General features: G+C 32.3%; 6 protein-coding genes across 6 annotated transcripts; 5 read left to right on the top strand and 1 right to left on the bottom strand.

The window, feature by feature from the left end:
- Positions 1 to 35: 35 nt before the first annotated feature.
- DFA_02374 (uncharacterized protein) lies at positions 36 to 3,805 on the bottom strand (the record flags this gene model as incomplete). Its single annotated transcript, XM_004366703.1, has 8 exons — positions 36 to 77; positions 106 to 703; positions 774 to 965; positions 1,126 to 1,450; positions 2,499 to 2,892; positions 2,972 to 3,183; positions 3,408 to 3,514; positions 3,720 to 3,805. The coding sequence occupies 8 exons, from the start codon at positions 3,803 to 3,805 to the stop codon at positions 36 to 38; spliced, it is 1,956 nt and encodes a 651-aa protein (XP_004366760.1).
- Positions 3,806 to 4,402: 597 nt separating this feature from the next.
- On the top strand, positions 4,403 to 4,597 carry DFA_02373 (uncharacterized protein; the record flags this gene model as incomplete). Its single annotated transcript, XM_004366702.1, has 1 exon — positions 4,403 to 4,597. The coding sequence occupies one exon, from the start codon at positions 4,403 to 4,405 to the stop codon at positions 4,595 to 4,597; it is 195 nt and encodes a 64-aa protein (XP_004366759.1).
- A 78-nt stretch (positions 4,598 to 4,675) lies between these two features.
- Positions 4,676 to 4,852, top strand: DFA_02372 (uncharacterized protein; the record flags this gene model as incomplete). Its single annotated transcript, XM_004366701.1, has 1 exon — positions 4,676 to 4,852. One exon carries the CDS (start codon positions 4,676 to 4,678, stop codon positions 4,850 to 4,852), a length of 177 nt encoding a protein of 58 aa, XP_004366758.1.
- Positions 4,853 to 7,540: 2,688 nt separating this feature from the next.
- On the top strand, positions 7,541 to 10,233 carry DFA_02371 (uncharacterized protein; the record flags this gene model as incomplete). Its single annotated transcript, XM_004366700.1, has 2 exons — positions 7,541 to 7,585; positions 7,660 to 10,233. The coding sequence occupies 2 exons, from the start codon at positions 7,541 to 7,543 to the stop codon at positions 10,231 to 10,233; spliced, it is 2,619 nt and encodes an 872-aa protein (XP_004366757.1).
- Positions 10,234 to 10,493: 260 nt separating this feature from the next.
- On the top strand, positions 10,494 to 12,422 carry DFA_02370 (uncharacterized protein; the record flags this gene model as incomplete). Its single annotated transcript, XM_004366699.1, has 4 exons — positions 10,494 to 10,890; positions 10,978 to 11,160; positions 11,225 to 11,752; positions 11,851 to 12,422. The coding sequence occupies 4 exons, from the start codon at positions 10,494 to 10,496 to the stop codon at positions 12,420 to 12,422; spliced, it is 1,680 nt and encodes a 559-aa protein (XP_004366756.1).
- Positions 12,423 to 13,310: 888 nt separating this feature from the next.
- DFA_02369 (uncharacterized protein) lies at positions 13,311 to 17,692 on the top strand (the record flags this gene model as incomplete). The annotated part of the gene is made up of 4 exons (XM_004366698.1): positions 13,311 to 13,358; positions 13,459 to 14,320; positions 14,372 to 15,981; positions 16,379 to 17,692. The coding sequence occupies 4 exons, from the start codon at positions 13,311 to 13,313 to the stop codon at positions 17,690 to 17,692; spliced, it is 3,834 nt and encodes a 1,277-aa protein (XP_004366755.1).
- Between the last annotated feature and the right edge of the window lie 282 nt (positions 17,693 to 17,974).

Here is a 17,974-nt window from a genome sequence, read left to right as displayed (position 1 = left end):
GATTTTAATAGTGCTAGTAGGTAAAGATAACCATTTTAAAATGCTAACTTGACTGGATTTGCTGTAGTCAAAGTCTTCTTTAAAATCTATTTGCAAGCGTTTTACCATGTCTTGCCATAAAACCAATTTCAATCTTTTAATATTTTCCTCTTCTTGGACTCGTGTATCAATGTTTGGGGATTCGATATCTCTAAGTTCCAATTGTCGATTAAGATCCTCCAATTTAAAATCTTTAAAATCAGGGAATTTTTCTAACTTTATATCCACAATCTCACTACGAGGTCTACCTCTTTTTTTTTTTGATGATGGGGATGGAGATGTAGTTGTATCAGACGAAGAGGATGGTGATGTTGTTGTATCAGACGAAGAGGATGGTGATATTGTTACATCAGACAAAGAGGATGGTGATGTTGTTACATCAGACGAAGAGGATGGTGATATTGTTACATCTGACGATGAAGGAAAAGAAGCCAAGTGCGAAGCTTTGAGGATCTCAATTTCCTTGTCGAAAAACTTAAATCTATCCAATGGATAGCCACTTTCCAATGGATGACCAATTTCTTTTTCCAAATTAGGTAATATTTTTGAAATATACCTTAATATTTTGTGTTTGTCGGTCAAACCAAGGGACATATCTATTCCAGAGTTGACGATTATACTGACAAACAACTCTATCGAGAATGGGATAAAAGTACTGTTGAATCTATAGATAAAAAAGAGGATTAGTTTTAAAAATATAAAAAAAAGATATTGGTCAATTGTTTTATACATACTTTGCTTGTGGTGCAAAGCTATTCAATGCGAAAGGAGTAGTTTTTATCGTCTCCAAATCGGACGTCATGAGGGATTTCAATCCTGTAGGGTCATATCCTTTTGGAAACTTGTATCCATTTGATTCACAAAAATCCATTAAAGATGGATATTGATCTTTTGTCAACTTTGAAAAATCGATTGAATTGTCCTCTCTATAGAAAAAAAAATAAGATTACAAAAAAAGCATTTGATTAGTTAATTATAATGAAAATAATAAAAAATAACAAAAGATATAATAATAATAATAGTTACGGATTAATTATATTTTCCAAATTTAGCATTTTCAATCTATTCAATTGGAGGGTATTTAACCCACTCCAGGCACTTATTGATGTTGATGATTGGATCAACGCTTCCAACTTTGATGAGAGTTCAGATTGTAAATAATCACCAGATATATGTTCTTCAACCTTTAATTTCTTTACATTTTTGCTATCAATCTCTAAATCTGTGGCCAAATTTGATATTGAATAAACAGATCCATCAAAATTGATTTCATCAAAGTTTTCAGGCCTTTTGTCACCCAAAAACTGTTTCTTCTTTTTTTTTTCCTTGGGAATGGCTGGCTCTTGATTTTGCTTGGCCTCTCTTTCCTCTTTTAATTTTGACCTTTTCTTTTCGCATTCCAAATTATGATCTATAATGATAAATGTAATAAATGTTAGAGAGGTTTAAAATTAAAAAAAAAAAAAGGTTTGACAGGCCTGTCACTGCATAGAGAGAGCTTCTTGCTATCAATGGAGGTATCAAAGATCACTCTAATCTCTGCAATAATTAATACGCGCTGTATTACAATTATACTCTATAAATTCTATCTCTCTCTCCACAATGAGGCAAAAGAGATAGGTGATGCGTTGATTGGATAATGAAAACAAAAAAGAAATGGTGTAAAAGCAATGATTGTAATGTTTTGCATTATCGATCTGATGGAAAGACTGGGACCAACAATGAGGCGAGTGGTTAGATGGGTGGTGCATCTCGATAATAAAAACAAATATAATCAAAACAAGAAAGGGTAAAAGAGGAGCAATGGTAGTGATTGATTGCAGTATCTGATGGAAAGTTAAGTGGTAAAGAAAGTTTGTCGGATAGGAGAGTGGATCAAACGAACAACAAAAAGGATGCAGAGCGATAAAGAGTGGTAGATTGGTACTTGATTTGGATCAAAAAGGATTATATAATTTATGAGTGAACACAAGAGGTCAATGATATGTAAAGATGAACTTGGCCAACAATGAGTAGTTAAAAGGAAAGAGATGGGTGGTGCATTGATTGGTAAACCAATGAAAACAAAAGATAATCAAAAAGAAATGGTGTAAAAGAGGAGTAATGATAGTGATGTGTGGGTTCTTACACTAAAAGTGTAACTATAAACAATACTCGCTGTATTCTATCTATTGATAATGTTGTGTTGAGTGTGAGATGTTATTTAATAGTTTAATATACATTCTCTAAATTTGGTTTCTGTGAGTTGTTCGAGATGAAAAAAAAAAATGAAAATAAATATTAAAAAAAAAAATCTGATCGACACTCCGCAAACTGCCCACCATCCTCTCAGTAGCGGTCATCGACCCCTTTTGACGTGTATGAGCAAAAGATAAACAAAATGAGAGATAGAGTTACATGAACCGACGCAAGAAGATATTTAAAAAAAACCTGTGATGGTGTTAATATCAATGACATACCTTTTAATGGTTGAGATGAAAATATTAGTTTGAGAGCTTGGTACCCTTCACCGATATCACCATCATCTATTTTGGCAAGTATATCCTCCAGAAGATCCGACACCAACTTGGACTCGTGGTGGAATATGTTTCGGTCATCTTGACGGTCTAAAGCACTCTCCACCATCCTTTTGCAGGTCTCGGCCACCTCGGCCGAGTAACTATTGCAAATGGAGTTGGCAAAGGCGGTTTTATAAGAGTGGCAACAGCCAATTGGATTCAGATCTGGGTCAAGGAGTGCATATCGGAGGATTTGATATTTTGCAACCATCTCGTCTACCTTGAGTTTGGCAAATGTTCTCGATAGCATTTTGTTGACGATTTTCTCTTTTGCTTGGACATCTTGTGCAGAATTCTGTAAAGAGTAAACAAAGAATAAAATAAAAATTAATTTATTATTACACATCATAACTGTCACAGACTGTTATACATACATAATCTCTTGGACTATTACTGCTTTTGCGTGTGTCTATGTCCATCACCTTTGAGATGATGGCCTCCACAATTAGAGAATCCCATCGAATCGGCAAAGTCAACCGATTTTCCATTTTTTCATATAATTCATTTGTTTTGTTCTTTGAAAGAACACTCATGTCGTAATACTTTGGTATTACTTTTTCGAGTTCTTGTCGGGACAAACTAAACACTAAAAATAGTAAAATACATGAAATCGATCAATTAGTTCATGAACTTATCTGAATGATTCATGTTCAAAAAAAAAAAAAAAGGTTGATGATATCTTACTGTTATTAAAGTCGTATACAAATATTAAAAAAAATTGGCCTACTAACCTCTTAACAGAGTGATAGTATCTTGCATATTGGCCGAGATGTGTCACAAACAAGTTTTGTTCGTTATTCCACTTCTTACCCATGAGACGATCGAGAGGGTATTGAGTTGTTCTTGTCTCTGTTGCGGATGGAAGTGGGCCATTCATGATGACCACTGTGCGATAGTGAACCTCAATTAGAAGCTTCCTATATAAAAAATATATAAAGGTAATACAATATAGCAGAAAGATAATGAATTGAAGAAAAGATAGATAAAATGAATAATGATGTGATGAGAAAAAGAACACTTTAAATAGAGAACATTGGAGCTTGATGAATAATATTTTATTTTAAACAAATGTTTTCTTGTCTTTGTTGATTATCAACAAAAAGTGAGGGGTGATACATATACAGATGGGGTTGTCCCAATGATATCATAATCGTATGGTGGTTTCTTAATACCCGAACTGTGTCATCACCACCGTTTAATGGGGGCATTCATGATGCCTAGGTGAGCCACAGCAGCACGATCATTTATGATTCAACATATGAGTGAGGGGGATAAGGAGGAGGATAGGGGGTGGTAGTCATGGTTGGATATGATGCCTAGGTGAGCCACAGCACGATCATTCTTTGATGTAACCCGTCAGATTATGGGCGTGTTGATTCACTATATGAGTGAGGCGGATAAGGAGGGGGATGGGGGTGCGGATTAGGCTCATTATATGAACCAAGATCTAAAATGTAAGAGAAGAGGAGGAGGGAGAGGGGGGGGTGTATGATACCAAATCAGGGTATGATTCTATTGTTGTTTCTTCTTTTTGATAGGATCCATTTATTAATGAGAGAGAGGGGCTATTTGCTGTTGTTGTTTTGAAACAAATGTTCAAACCTCGCAATGTATCAGGTCAGTCACCTATGGCACGCATAAAGATCGCACTATCTCATGAGAAAAAAAAATTTAAAAAAAAAAAAAAAAAAAGTGTAGAATCAATTGAAACAAACAATTAATTATTTAATTAAATTGATAATATCTTTATAATGAATTATCAATATTATAGATATATTTTTATCTTTATTTTAAGCATATTAATCATGAGTACAGCAGCCCAAACTATCACTGCATCAGCAGCATCATCAGTATCAGTAGCATTAGTACCAATAACAACAATCTCTGCATCACCAGCAGCAGCAACAACAACAACAACGACACCTCCAACAGTCTACCAACGATTAATTGGCGACCGTTTTAAACCAACATTCTCATTAAGACATGCTCAAACTTCTTAGAACCTCTGGTTGTTCCTGTTGAGAAGACATACAAATGGCGACGAAGTACTACAAGCAGAGGTTCTAAGAAGTTTGAGCATGTCTAAACATGGAAGAGGTATCAAGACAACTCTCGACCCCAAAGGAGAAAAGATCAACGAAGATGGTACAGTTTTTATGTCACCAAGAGATTTTAGTTGTATCAACATCATTAGAAAGATGCACAAGGAAGCAAAAGATGGAAAAAAGAATTATTATAATAATTCTACACAATAAGTTGCATATAAGAAATTAACTAGTAGTAGTTGTTGATGTATACTAATTCCTTTCTTCAAAAGAATATTATCATCAGTGTCACCTTTTCATACTAGTAAGCAACTAAGAGATTTTGGGTTCAAATTTGCAAATGGAGCATTCACAAACGCCAACAAACATCATGATCATCACAGAGTCATAAGAATAAGAACAATACAATTACAATACAATACTTAGAGATATAAAAGTCATGATGATGATCATGTTGATGATGATGATGTGAATATTGATCATCAACACAAGTAGTATAGGGTAACAAGTTAAATTAAATCTCAATCATCATCGTCATTTGATGGATGTCTGTCTCGAATGAATGAATGAATGAATTCAACTTTAGGATGGGTTATGAATTCATAAATCTAGATGTATTTATATTTACTACTTGTCTTGTACTGCGCGAGAACACAGTACAGCACAGCACTATCATGTCATGAAGAGAAGTAATTAATTTTGGAGGGAGAATTTTCATCATGACACCAACAACAATAACCATCGATCGATTAGATTCATCAAGATATTTTAAACAATCATCAATCAGTCAATCAACAATGGGAATGACGCCTTTAGAGGACATGACGTAGACCAACAATCACTCTGTCTTTATTCAAGGATCCTTTGACAAAGAACCAAAATCTTTTATAAATATATAATATAAATTAAAGTAAGACTATACACTACTATGAAATATTATACATCACTAACCATTATTCTATTGTTTAAAGACAATAGAAATAAACCTCTTTTTTATAATTATAGATTACACTTGTGGTTATATTATTATTATTATTTAAAAAGACACTACAACTCCTTTTGGTTGGTGGGAGGATGTTCTAGTGTCTTCCAAATGGTCATGCTTCGGCGTGGGAAACTTATGAATTCTACCCTCTATCCCTCTTTCCCCCCCCCTCTATATATATACAATTTTCCCCTATTTTAAATCATTTCAGAATTGGGAGCTGCAAGTACATTGTTCATTTGACTCAAAAGGACTACTCTACGGTATAGCCAACGGAGTTCAACTTGTCATTTGGTTCACAATGGGCATTTGCTTGCAGCTCCAGGCTTGGGTCTGGATACTAATATTTTATTATCTATATATTGTTGGTGTTTTTTTTTAGAATGAGAAACATTGTGATTGAGACAAGAGTAATGGTAGCTCTATTGATTCTACTCATATTTCTTTTCCTCTTTTTATTTATCCCTTACAGCTTTATAGTTCAATATTTAATCAAACAATACATCCATCCATATATGGTACCTATCCATAAATGATAAAGTTTAAGTATCATGTAGACTTCAACATAGTAGTAGTATATATACTACAACCACCACTCAATTACTAATACATATTTTTAACATAGGTCATCCTTACTATTTTTAGAACCGATTGATCTTCTTCTTAATCAACCGCCGATCTATTAAAGTTATGTATTCATAACATAAATTAATTTCAAAACTAAACTAACAATTCCAATCTATCAGATATCTGTTTAATGAGACTAGTCAACAAATCGGTTCATACTATAGCTGGTAGTCTTGTATTATAGCAACAAAGGTGGTTGTTTGGTCATCAACTCTACCCACCTGAATTAGAATACAAAGTTAAGTAAATTCATCACAATACAACTATCAAACCCTCAACTAATCATATTCATGCCATATATATTATACTTTAAATATAGAATCAATTGATTAGAGACGAGTTGGTCCATTTTTAAAAACTGTAAAGATATGTATCTTGTAAAATTACTGTCATAAATACTGTTTACTAATTATTACTTATTTATTATCTTTTAGAATGGATGGTTTTGATAGAACGAATGCGAAATTGTCATGTGACCACTAGCCTTGATGGGTTTTAAAAGAGCCAATTACAATAATACTAGTATGTACCAAATAAATAACCATGATATCGATATATGAGATTAAGCTACCAATACTCTTGAGCATTCACAATTGTTTTGAGATTGACCACTTCTGAATTATTTGATTATTGATCCATTCCAAATATACTAACCATCTTGTCTAGCGTTGCTGGATGTGGCATGCATTGAACACTGCCGACACCAGTGCATATAATGTTGAAGATTCAAGGCACCTACACCTCTTGTGTTGGTGCTTGTCTTTTTATTTGATTAATCGTGATCCAAAAGGTATCGATCCATGTAGCACATAGTTTTATATGGTTGGCCCGCACAATAGTACTATGAGATAGTCTTTGAAGAATAGCATTTTTTTTATTTGAATAATCTTTGAAACGACGATCCAATATCACCAATAGATACAACTTTTTGTGCTCTTTCTGTTTATATCATTTGTTTTTCCAAACAATGCTTTCTAGACCTCATGTTAGCCCATGGCTAAAGGCGACTTTACGGAAAGTACTTTTTAGCAGGGTGAACCTCTCGCAAATTTTTTTATCAACCATTTGATAGATAAAGAAAAGAAGATCTATCGATTGGTAAAAGAATAATTAAAAATAAAGAAGACCAAAAATTTTCAAAACCCCCAAAGAAAATAAATATTCATTTATAAAATTAATTTTTTACAAAGAGACTCTGCGGACTGCATCATGTGGTTTTTGTTATAAAGGTTATTTGAGATAGTTTGATGAGTGTATTCAAACAAACAAGGGCTACTACAATTAAAATGAGGATCATTCAAAACATCCCTTATATCATCCCTTTCAAAAGTGTAAGATGAAACAAGACAACTAAATGATCATATCATCTTTGTTTACTCTTTGCTAACATTTATTTATTAAATAGATAAAAGGATGTGACGATGAAAAGTGTAATCAAACAAATAAAGAACAACATGATAGATTCATTAAAAATGTATTATGTAACTTGGTATTGTTTAGAAAGATTATATTGGTATCGAGAAAGAATAATGCTGACATATATTACAAGATTAATCAACTACCAAACAAGATTGGTTGGTATCTTTGTTACGGTCATATCAATCTATTAAAAGAAAGAATTGAAAGAGAAGAGAGAGAATTGATTTTACAAATAATCAATAATAATACTTCATCCTCTTCATCATCTTTAAATTCATTTACAATTAAAAAAGATTATTTATTTGATGATCATTTAAAATGGAATTATAAAGCAACCGAATATATATGTTCATTTAATGGTCAAGATGAACAACACTTGGAGTTATTTAAATATCTGTTTGAAAAGAAACCTGAATGGTTTAATTATGAAGATTGTTTCAAAATGGCAGCAAGTAAAGGCAACATAGAGATGTTTAAAATATTGGTTAATAATACAGTCCCAATTAAAATATCATATGACATGAATGAATGTATTACACTTGCAATTCAAGGAATGCATCCAGATATGGCATTATATCTATTGGAAAAGATCAATTACAAACTTAAAGTGACCGAACCATTCACTTTAAATGATGGTCTATGTAAACACAACCAATCAGATTTAATCAAACTTGCTAGACTATTTGTCGATATTGTCAACAAAAACAAACAGTATGGTTTCACAATGGACAAGGTCTTTCGCCATTATTTTCACAAACTACTCATTCCAACAAGAGATATAGATACGATTAAATATGCTCAATGTCACTATGAATCAGATCTTTCCGTTGTTGAATATGTTTATTCAAGCTTACTTTGTACTGGTTTACCTAAAGACATCGACACTGATCACCACATTGACTTTATCAAACAAGTCTTGGAACTAATATCGATCGATTTTGAAATCTGCGACGAGTCAACAACAACAATGGTGATTGAAGAGGAAATGGATTGTGTGGAAAAGAAAAAGGAAAGCTCAGACCAGAGTAATGCAATCTATTTCGATAGTCTTACCCAACTATCAACAAAACAGTCTCGGTGGTATATGTTTATATATAATATGTTTTTCTATCATAAAGTTGAAACCATCAGTGGAAACAAAGAGTTGGATGCACCTCACATTCTTAAAGTACGAGTCAAAGAAGAACAAAAGGTAGAGTTTGTCCAAATGGTATGTGAAAAACATGGATGGGCATTCATAATGAACTATGGTACATTGGAATATGTAAAGTTGGCACATTCATTGCGTTTGGTCGATGTGAATAGCAAATTTTATCCAAAACATCAAGATAGCAATCAAACATTGGCAATCATGCAGTATCTACACGATAACAATATCAAACCATTTAGAGATACAATGGTGGGCCATTGTCGTGAGAGTGATGACAAGGTTATCTTGTTTCTACATAAACACTATCCTCAATTGCTCCATCGAGATCAAGTACTAGACTATATCAAAAGAAATGGTCATTTTTATCTTGCAAGTGCTGTACTAGCTTTACCCGGTCCATCAGAGATAATATTACCACAGAGAATATTACCACTAATGTGTGATATCAAAGATAGCACCGGTCTCAATGCAACCTCTCTTGATGTATTGATCAAGCTTAACGGGTATGCCATTTCATACTATTACGACGATCATTTTGGTCAAGAGAGTTTCCAACTTATGAAACAGTATTACAATGCGGACATCCACGAAAATATAAAATCAACCTATCAACAACAACTAAAGATTTCCACGGAAAACAACCAAATTCATATTGTCGAATGGCTGCTCTACCAACAAACAAAATATAAACCATCTTCTTCAACTCTTGTCAACATCCTCTCCCAATCATTCAACCGACAATACAAAGCACTTTACCAATTAATCAAACGTTATTATCGAGATAATGGGAAACAATTAGATTTCGGTTTGACCACTTGGAATGAATTAGCATCAAGAGGTGACATTAAAACATTTGATAAATTAATGACCAAGTGTACACCTTTGAGAGAGTTTATACAAATGTTCATCAGTACAGCCATCATTCATAATCAACTAGCATTTATTAAACACTTGTACAACACCCAATACGGAACATCATTGGAAATATTTGCTAAAAGTATCTCTAAAGCTATTGCCATCGATAGTCCAATGATATTGAAATACTTTTTAGATTTGGAACATCAAGAAGAAAAGAGTCAAAATAAGAGTCGTTACGAATATGAATTTTTGGAATCAAATGTGGGTGCTTTGACTCGATCAACTGCTAAACGATGCTTATCAAATGGAAGCTTGTCTTGTTTCAAAATGATTTTGGATCTAGATTATTTTGACTTGGCATCTATAAATCTATTTGAAGAATTGGGAAAATCAATATCTAAAAATAATCTTTCAATTGTCAATTATCTTGTTCATCATGGTTATATTGTTGACGAGGATACCAACAATAACAACAACAACAACAACACCGATCAACAATCTGATGATATTCCATTTTTAAAGGAGTTATTATTAGACAATAAGAAAAGATAAGTTTAGAATATAAAAATATATGTATGTTTCATTTTTGGTATAAATAAACAACAACATTTAAAAGATGTTTTTTGGGGATCAGAGAGAAGCACAATTGAAGTATCTTTGTCGCAAGTTATCACAGAGTTGTTGGAACCCATGTCTTCTTTGAACTTGCGACAAAGATATTTTTTTTCTTTTCGAAGGGACCCCTTCCTCCTCAACACTTCGATCAAATGTTGTTGTTTATTGTTAACTAAACAGATATATATAACAACACGATGATAAAAACAAGAATAGTATTATTATTATTATTTACTCTATTTGTTTCATTGTCACAGTCACAGTCAATCACAGTTACCAGTATAGTAGCTGGAGTGACAACTGTTAACATCACCTATGAGGCAGTGTGTTCAGCTCCGACTAGTTCAGTTCCCAAGCTTAACCTAACTACCGAATTCCCTTGCGTGGTAGTGGGGGCCAACACTGTCAAATGCACAGGACTCACGGCCAACACGAGGGCAGAATATGATTTCTTCTTTTTCTGTGGTCAAGTACGAGTAAATGTTACGGAAGGTAAAACTGTCATCACCACCTATCCAACACTTGATACGCCATTTATTCAAGTCAGACAAGTTACCTCTAAATCGATCAAAGTTTTATGGGCAGTTTCAGGTGGTAAGTACATACATACGTACATACAACGATTGGGATATGAATATTATTATTAATATTAATATTAATATTATTATTAATTTTTTAAAGGTAACCCTGCATTAAATGTTATCGACGTTTCAATTAATAATGATCTAGTTGCATCAAGTATGCACGCGAGTAATTTCATCATTGACACTCTTGTTGGTGTTGGCAGTCACCCCATTTTTACCACTATCTATTCTGGTGATGGAAGTCAACTATCAAATTCTTTTACGTTTGATATTTATCCAGGTATATAATTTATATTATCGTACGTTTTAAATTATATATTAATTTTCTTTTTTCTATTTTTTAGATTTAACCTATGATATAAATATTAATGATTTAGGATCAAACAGTGCAATTGTTTCATTGAGTAATGTTGCAGGAAATGATGCTCAAACTAAAGTAACCTATTATGTCAATGACAATGTCATTATAGCTTGTATCCAATTACCAGTTACTGGTAAATGTAATTTGACAAATCTTACACCCAATTCATTACATACACTAAAGGTATACGGTATTAATGGTGTTAATCTAATTTCCAATACAACCTTTCTCAACTTTACAACTAGTCCACCATTGGATATATCGTATATTTCAGGATACCAAACTGATAATACCGGGTTTACCATTGAATATACTTCCACTGGAGGTACAGAGACACCATTATACTCAGTCTATGTCAATGGTACAGTCTATTGTGAAGATGATTCTAGTGAACAGTGTAATATTGATCTCACCAATGAATCATTAATCTCTCAACATACCATTCTATTAAAAGCATCTTCATTGCCAGATTCCAAAGATGACAGATCAGTTACTTTTAATACTTGGAAAGGTATGTAATATCTAAAATAATTTAAACAATATTTTTAAAAAGAATAATAATATTAATATTTATATTTTTTTATTATTTGATATATACTATATATATAGCACCAGAGATACTAAATATAACAGGTGTGGTAAATGATAAAGGTCAGATTGTATTGGGATGGGATCATGCTTACGGTAATCCAAATGAACCATTCAGCTATACAGTATCACTTACCAATGATACTAACCAAGCACCTAATGATATTTGTTACCAGACAGCTGACAAGACATGTACATCCAATTCAACAGGTACTGTTCAATATATTGTAGTTTTGGCAAATAATGATAATTTCAATCAAATTGAATACCGTGCAACATTTAACTTTACATTATGTGCTGTAAATTCTACAGGACCACTCTGTTCAGGTCATGGTGTCTGTGGTAATGATACTCTTGGTTGTACTTGTAATCCTGATCGCAAAGGTACATTGTGTCAAACAAAGATTGAAACATCATCAGGTGGCACTACTACTGGTACCTCACATGCACCATCATCTGAATCATCGAGTGATGTACCAAACCCAAGTTCATCATTCTCTCTGATCTATGGACCGTCCGTTTCTTCTTACTCCTTGTACTATAACTACTGCAGTATTACATTCATTTTTGCTATAATATTTGTATTACTATAAAATAAAATAAAATAATTGCTATTCTTCAAGAAAAAAATAATAAATAAATAAAATTCTTTTTGGAAGCAAACCACCTACCAAAAAGAATAAAAAGAAAAAAAAGAAAAAAAAGACTTTCATTCATTTTCATTTTTCAACAAATAGTAATTGGCGTAGGGTCAAACAATAATACCAAAAATATTTATTCTCTTTCAAAAGATAAATTTTTTATTGACCAAGTAACACGTCGACAACAACAACCTATTTGGTTTTTATTTTATTTGATGAAGATCATTACCATCATGATGGTTCTGGAAAAGAAAAGAAAAGAAAATCAAAAAATAAATAAATTTTCGAAGTTCATTTATTTTCTTTTTTTCTATCTTGCTGAACTTCACGAAGAAATTTTTTATTTCTTTTTCATTGATAGCGCTCACTAATAAAGGCATACGTTCATTCATACTCAGTAACAACAAACAAATAATAATATTTAAATAATATACTCTCTCATATTATAATTTTGAATAATGAATACAAATACAGATTACATATAACCTACAATCATAATTAATCATGCATACTAGCTTTTGATAGATCTATAGTTTAAACTCTAAAGAGTTAGCAACCATCCACTTGTACAACAACTAGTATCAGTATTGTTCTTCGAATCACTCACTCTATAACATTTCAATTACAATTAAGGTGCATGATCAGAAAGTCATTCAAACCAGGTAATGAAATGAGCTCGTCAGATGCTACGTATCGGTTGGACCAGGCCTTTGACCACATCAAACAAAATTATTTAAATTCTTTGTAGTTTTTTTTTTTTTGTTGAAGAACGATGAACATCATAGCATAGTGATCACATCACTATGATCATCAAAGTTGTTTCGTATAGTTTGTAACAAAATGATGCAAATCGTTAAAAATAGCGCTCAAATCATCCCATTCAAAAATGTAAGTAGTAGTAAAGACTTTAATGATAATGATCAGAGAGAAACAAAGAATGATATTAACTTGAAGTCTCTCTATTATTTATTTATTACTTATTTAATAGATTAAAGGATGTGATGATAGCAAGTGTAATCAAACAAATAAAGAACAACATGATAGAGTCATTAAAAGTGTATTATGTAATTTGGTATTATTTAGAAGGATTATATCGGTATCTTCAAAGAAAGGTGTAAAGACATACAAGCTTAATCAATTACCAGAAAAGATTGGTTGGTATCTTAGAGGTGGTTATATCAATCTATTAAAAGAAAGAATTGAAAGAGAGGAAAAAGAATTACATCAATTTAATAATAATAATAATAATAATAATACTTCATCCTCTTCTTCTACTTCATCTTCTTCATTTATAATTAAAAAAGATTATTTATTTGATGATCATTTAAAATGGAATTATAAAACAACTAAAGATATATGTTCATTTGATGGTCAAGATAAACAACACTTGGAATTATTTAAATATTTGTTTGGAAAGAAACCTGAATGGTTTAATCATTCTGGATGTTTCAAAATGGCAGCAAGTAAAGGTAATTTAGAGATGTTTAAAATATTGGCTGGTAATACTATTCCTATCAAACCATCATATGATATGAATGAATGTATTAATCTTGCAATTAAAGGAATGCACCCGGACATGGCATTGTATTTATTGGAAAAGAATGATTACAAATTCGATATGACCAGTCCATTCCAATCGGCCGAACCATTCATTTTAAAAGGTGGTCTATTTAAACACAGTCAATCAGATTTAATCAAACTTGCTAGACTAATTGTAGATATTGTCAAAAAGAATGATGAGATCACAATGGAAGATATCTTTGTACATTATTTCTTTAATTTGCTCATGCCAACAAGAGATATGGAATCGATCAAGTGCGCACGCGGTTACGAAGTGTACGCCTTTGAAGGTGTGTACGCCAATTTACTATGTACTGGTATGCCTAAAGACATTGATCTAGATCGACACATTGGCTTTATCAAACTGTCAATGAGGCATTATGTCGAGCCAAAGGAACACCAACTATTGGTTGATACGGCAAACAAATTTATTGAAAAGTTTGTCGTTACCGAGGAATTGGATTGTATAGAAAAACCAAAGAGTCAAAAGATTAATAACAAAGATGACCAAGAAGAAGAAGAGGAGGAAGAAGAGGAAGAGGAAGAGGAGGAGGAAGAGGAAGAGGAAGAGACCTATTTCGATAGTCTTGTTCAACTATCAACCAAACAATCACGTTGGACAATGTTTATGTTTAGTATGTTTTTAGAAACGCACACATACAAGGATGATTATTGGGAGGACTTGCAAAACATCTTCAAAGTACGTGTCAAGGAAGAAACAAAAGAAGAGTTTATCAAATTGGTATGCAAAACTTTTAAGTGGGAATTCATCATGAACCACGGTACATTAGAGTATGTAAAGGTGGCACATTCGTTGGGTTTGGTAGACCCAGATGAATCCTTTAAACCAAAACATAAAGATATCAATCATACATTGACCATCATGCAATATCTACACGATAATGGAATCAACCCATTTAAAAAACGTGCTATAATAGATTGCGGCAAGAATGATGACAAAGTGATCTTGTTTCTCCATCAACATTATCCTCAACTAATACTCGACACAAAAGATAATATTCTCGAATATATCAAGAAATATGGTCATTATCATCTTGCCAGTGTAATAGTTGCGCCTGAAGAAACTCCACAAAGAAAATCAGGTCGTGTTAACCGACACCACTATGTCATCAAAGATAGCAGTTGCCTTAATGCCACTACTCTTGGTGTATTGATCAAATTGGCTGGATCTACCTTGGAATACTATTACGATGATCGTGTTGGTCAAAAGAGTTTCCAACTCTTGCAACAGTATTACAACGACATTGACAGTACTACATCAAAGAATCTAAATTATATTCAACAACTAGAGATTTCAACTCGAAACAACCAAATTCACATTGTCGACTATCTCTTGTTTCAACAAACAAAATTCAAACCAACCACTTCAACACTTGCCAACATTCTCGCTGAATCATACAACCGACAATACAAAGCACTTTACCAATTAATCAAACGTTATTATCGAGAGAATCATGAAAAAAGAAAGAGATTATCACTTGGAGGTAAAGCTTGGGAATCAATAGCATCAAGAGGTGATATTCAAACATTTGATCGATTCATGACCAAATATACACCTTTGGAAGATTTGACAACTGTCATTAAACATGCCACCACTCATAATCAACTAGTATTTATTCAACACCTCGTCAACAAATACTCACATTTAAAGAAAAACATTACCAGATGTATCAATAATACTATTCTTAATGATCGTCCAATTATATTAAAATATTTTTTGGATTTGGCTCATCAAGAAGAAGAAAAAGAATCAAAAAAAAAGAGTCAAAGATTCTTTCCTCAAGACTACAATGTCGACCAATCTATTGAAAGAGCTCTTGAACGATGTTTGGTAGATGGCAACTTGTCATGTTTAAAAATGATATTGGATCTAGATTATTTTGACTCAACAACTAGAATCAAAGGATATTTTGGCATGAAATCGAATAGTGTATTAAAAGAAAAATCACATCGCAAGCTACCACTCATCAACTATCTTGTTCATCATGGTCATATTGTTGATGTTAACATGATCAACAACAAGAAACTCTTAAAGCATGTTCCATTTTTAAACGAATTGTTGTTGGAAAAGAAATAAATAAATAAATCCAAGACAAAAAAAAAATTGAAAAAAATATTAAAATACTTTGCATGCGAAACCATCAAGTATTATTTTAAAAGTTAACATACTATTACTACTACTACTATGGAACAAATAGAGAACCGTGTAACATATATAAAATACACTTATATCGTTCAAAACAAACCTATATCTATACCATTCACTGTAAGTGTGCTATAGGATAGTGTAGCAAAGACATCGATATAGAATTTAATTTTTGTTTAAGATAAAAGGATGTGATGATATCAAGTGTAAATCAAACAAAGAACATCACGATAGAGTCATTAAAAGTGTATTATGTAATTTGGTATTGTTCAGAAAGATTATATCGGTATCAAGAAAGAGAGGTGTAAATACATACAAGATCGATCAACTACCAAATAATCTTGGTTGGTATCTCAGAGGTGGTCATATCAATCTATTAAAAGAAAGAATTGAAAGAGAAGAAAGAGAATTACATCAATTCAATATTGAGCAACAACAAGAAAAACAACAAATAGAAATCAACAATTTAAATAACAAGAGATCTAAATTTAGAAAATATTCTCCATTTGCAAAAGAGAAATGTATCAGTAGAGATACGTGCATTAAGACCAAAAGAGAAGATTTGCTTCAAAAAATGAATCAACTCCAACATCATTTAAATTGGAGTGATGATGTAGCTACCAAAGATATATGTTCATTTTACTGTGGTGGAGGAGATGAACAACAACAACAACACTTGGAATTATTTAAATATCTTTTTGAAAAGAAATCATTTTGGTTTCAACACCCATCATGTTTCAAGATGGCAGCAAGTAAAGGTAATTTAGATATGTTTAAAATATTGGTTGGTAATACATCTGTTCCTATTAAAATACCATATGATATCGATGAATGTATAACTGTTGCAATTCAAGGAATGCATCTAGATATGGCATCGTATTTATTGGATAAGAATCATTACAAATTCAAAGTAACCAAACCATTCAGTTTAGAGGATGGTCTCTATAAACACAGCCAATCAAATTTAATCAAACTTGCTAGATTATTTGTTGATATTTTCAACAATAACAAGAAAATTCACAAAAAGAACAAAAAAGATGGAGTCATTTCAATTGAAGATTACTTTAAATCTTTTTTCACCGATCTACTTTTACCAACTAGAGATATAGATACTATCAAATATGCTGGTAATCTATGTAAATTCCAACTAGAAGGAGTGTATTTAAATTTCCTACGTTTTGGTGCACCAAAAGATACGGATCTCGATGACCACATTGAATTTTTCAAACAAGTGTTGAAACTTGATGTGGACCCAAAGAAATATAAACAATTGGTCGATATGGAATTGATCAAAATCTATGTGATTGAAGAGGAAATAGATTTTGTAGAAATTCCAAAGAATCTAGAGATGGACAATCATTTCGATAGTCTTGTTCAACTTTCAACCAAACAATCACGTTGGTATATGTTTATGTTTAGCATGTACTTGAATCAAGATAAAACAGGACAAAGAAGATCAAGACTATTGGGTTGGAAATCTACCATTGATTACTAAACTACGAATCAAAGAGGAAAGACAATCAGAATTTATTAAAATGGTTAGAAATGCTTTTGGATCGACTTTTGATTTAATATGAAGATTTAACCACACACATGTAGAAAGCTTAGCAGATAGTGGTAGATAAATATATATATGATAGTAAGGCGATACTTGTCAAGTCAGTTGACGGCACGTCGATTGGCTCCCCAGTGTTCCAACAGTAGTTTAGTATTAATATATAGACTAGAGAGGAATAGAATGAATGGTGCTATACAATACCCTATTTGGATAAGGGAG

This window comes from Cavenderia fasciculata, assembly GCF_000203815.1.
Source record: "Cavenderia fasciculata unplaced genomic scaffold Scf_Dfasci-G-b-143d02.r1-5, whole genome shotgun sequence".
NCBI lineage: Eukaryota > Evosea > Eumycetozoa > Acytosteliales > Cavenderiaceae > Cavenderia > Cavenderia fasciculata.
The sequence above is the reverse complement of the archived record's forward strand: the minus strand, read 5'-3'. Positions and strand labels throughout refer to the sequence as shown.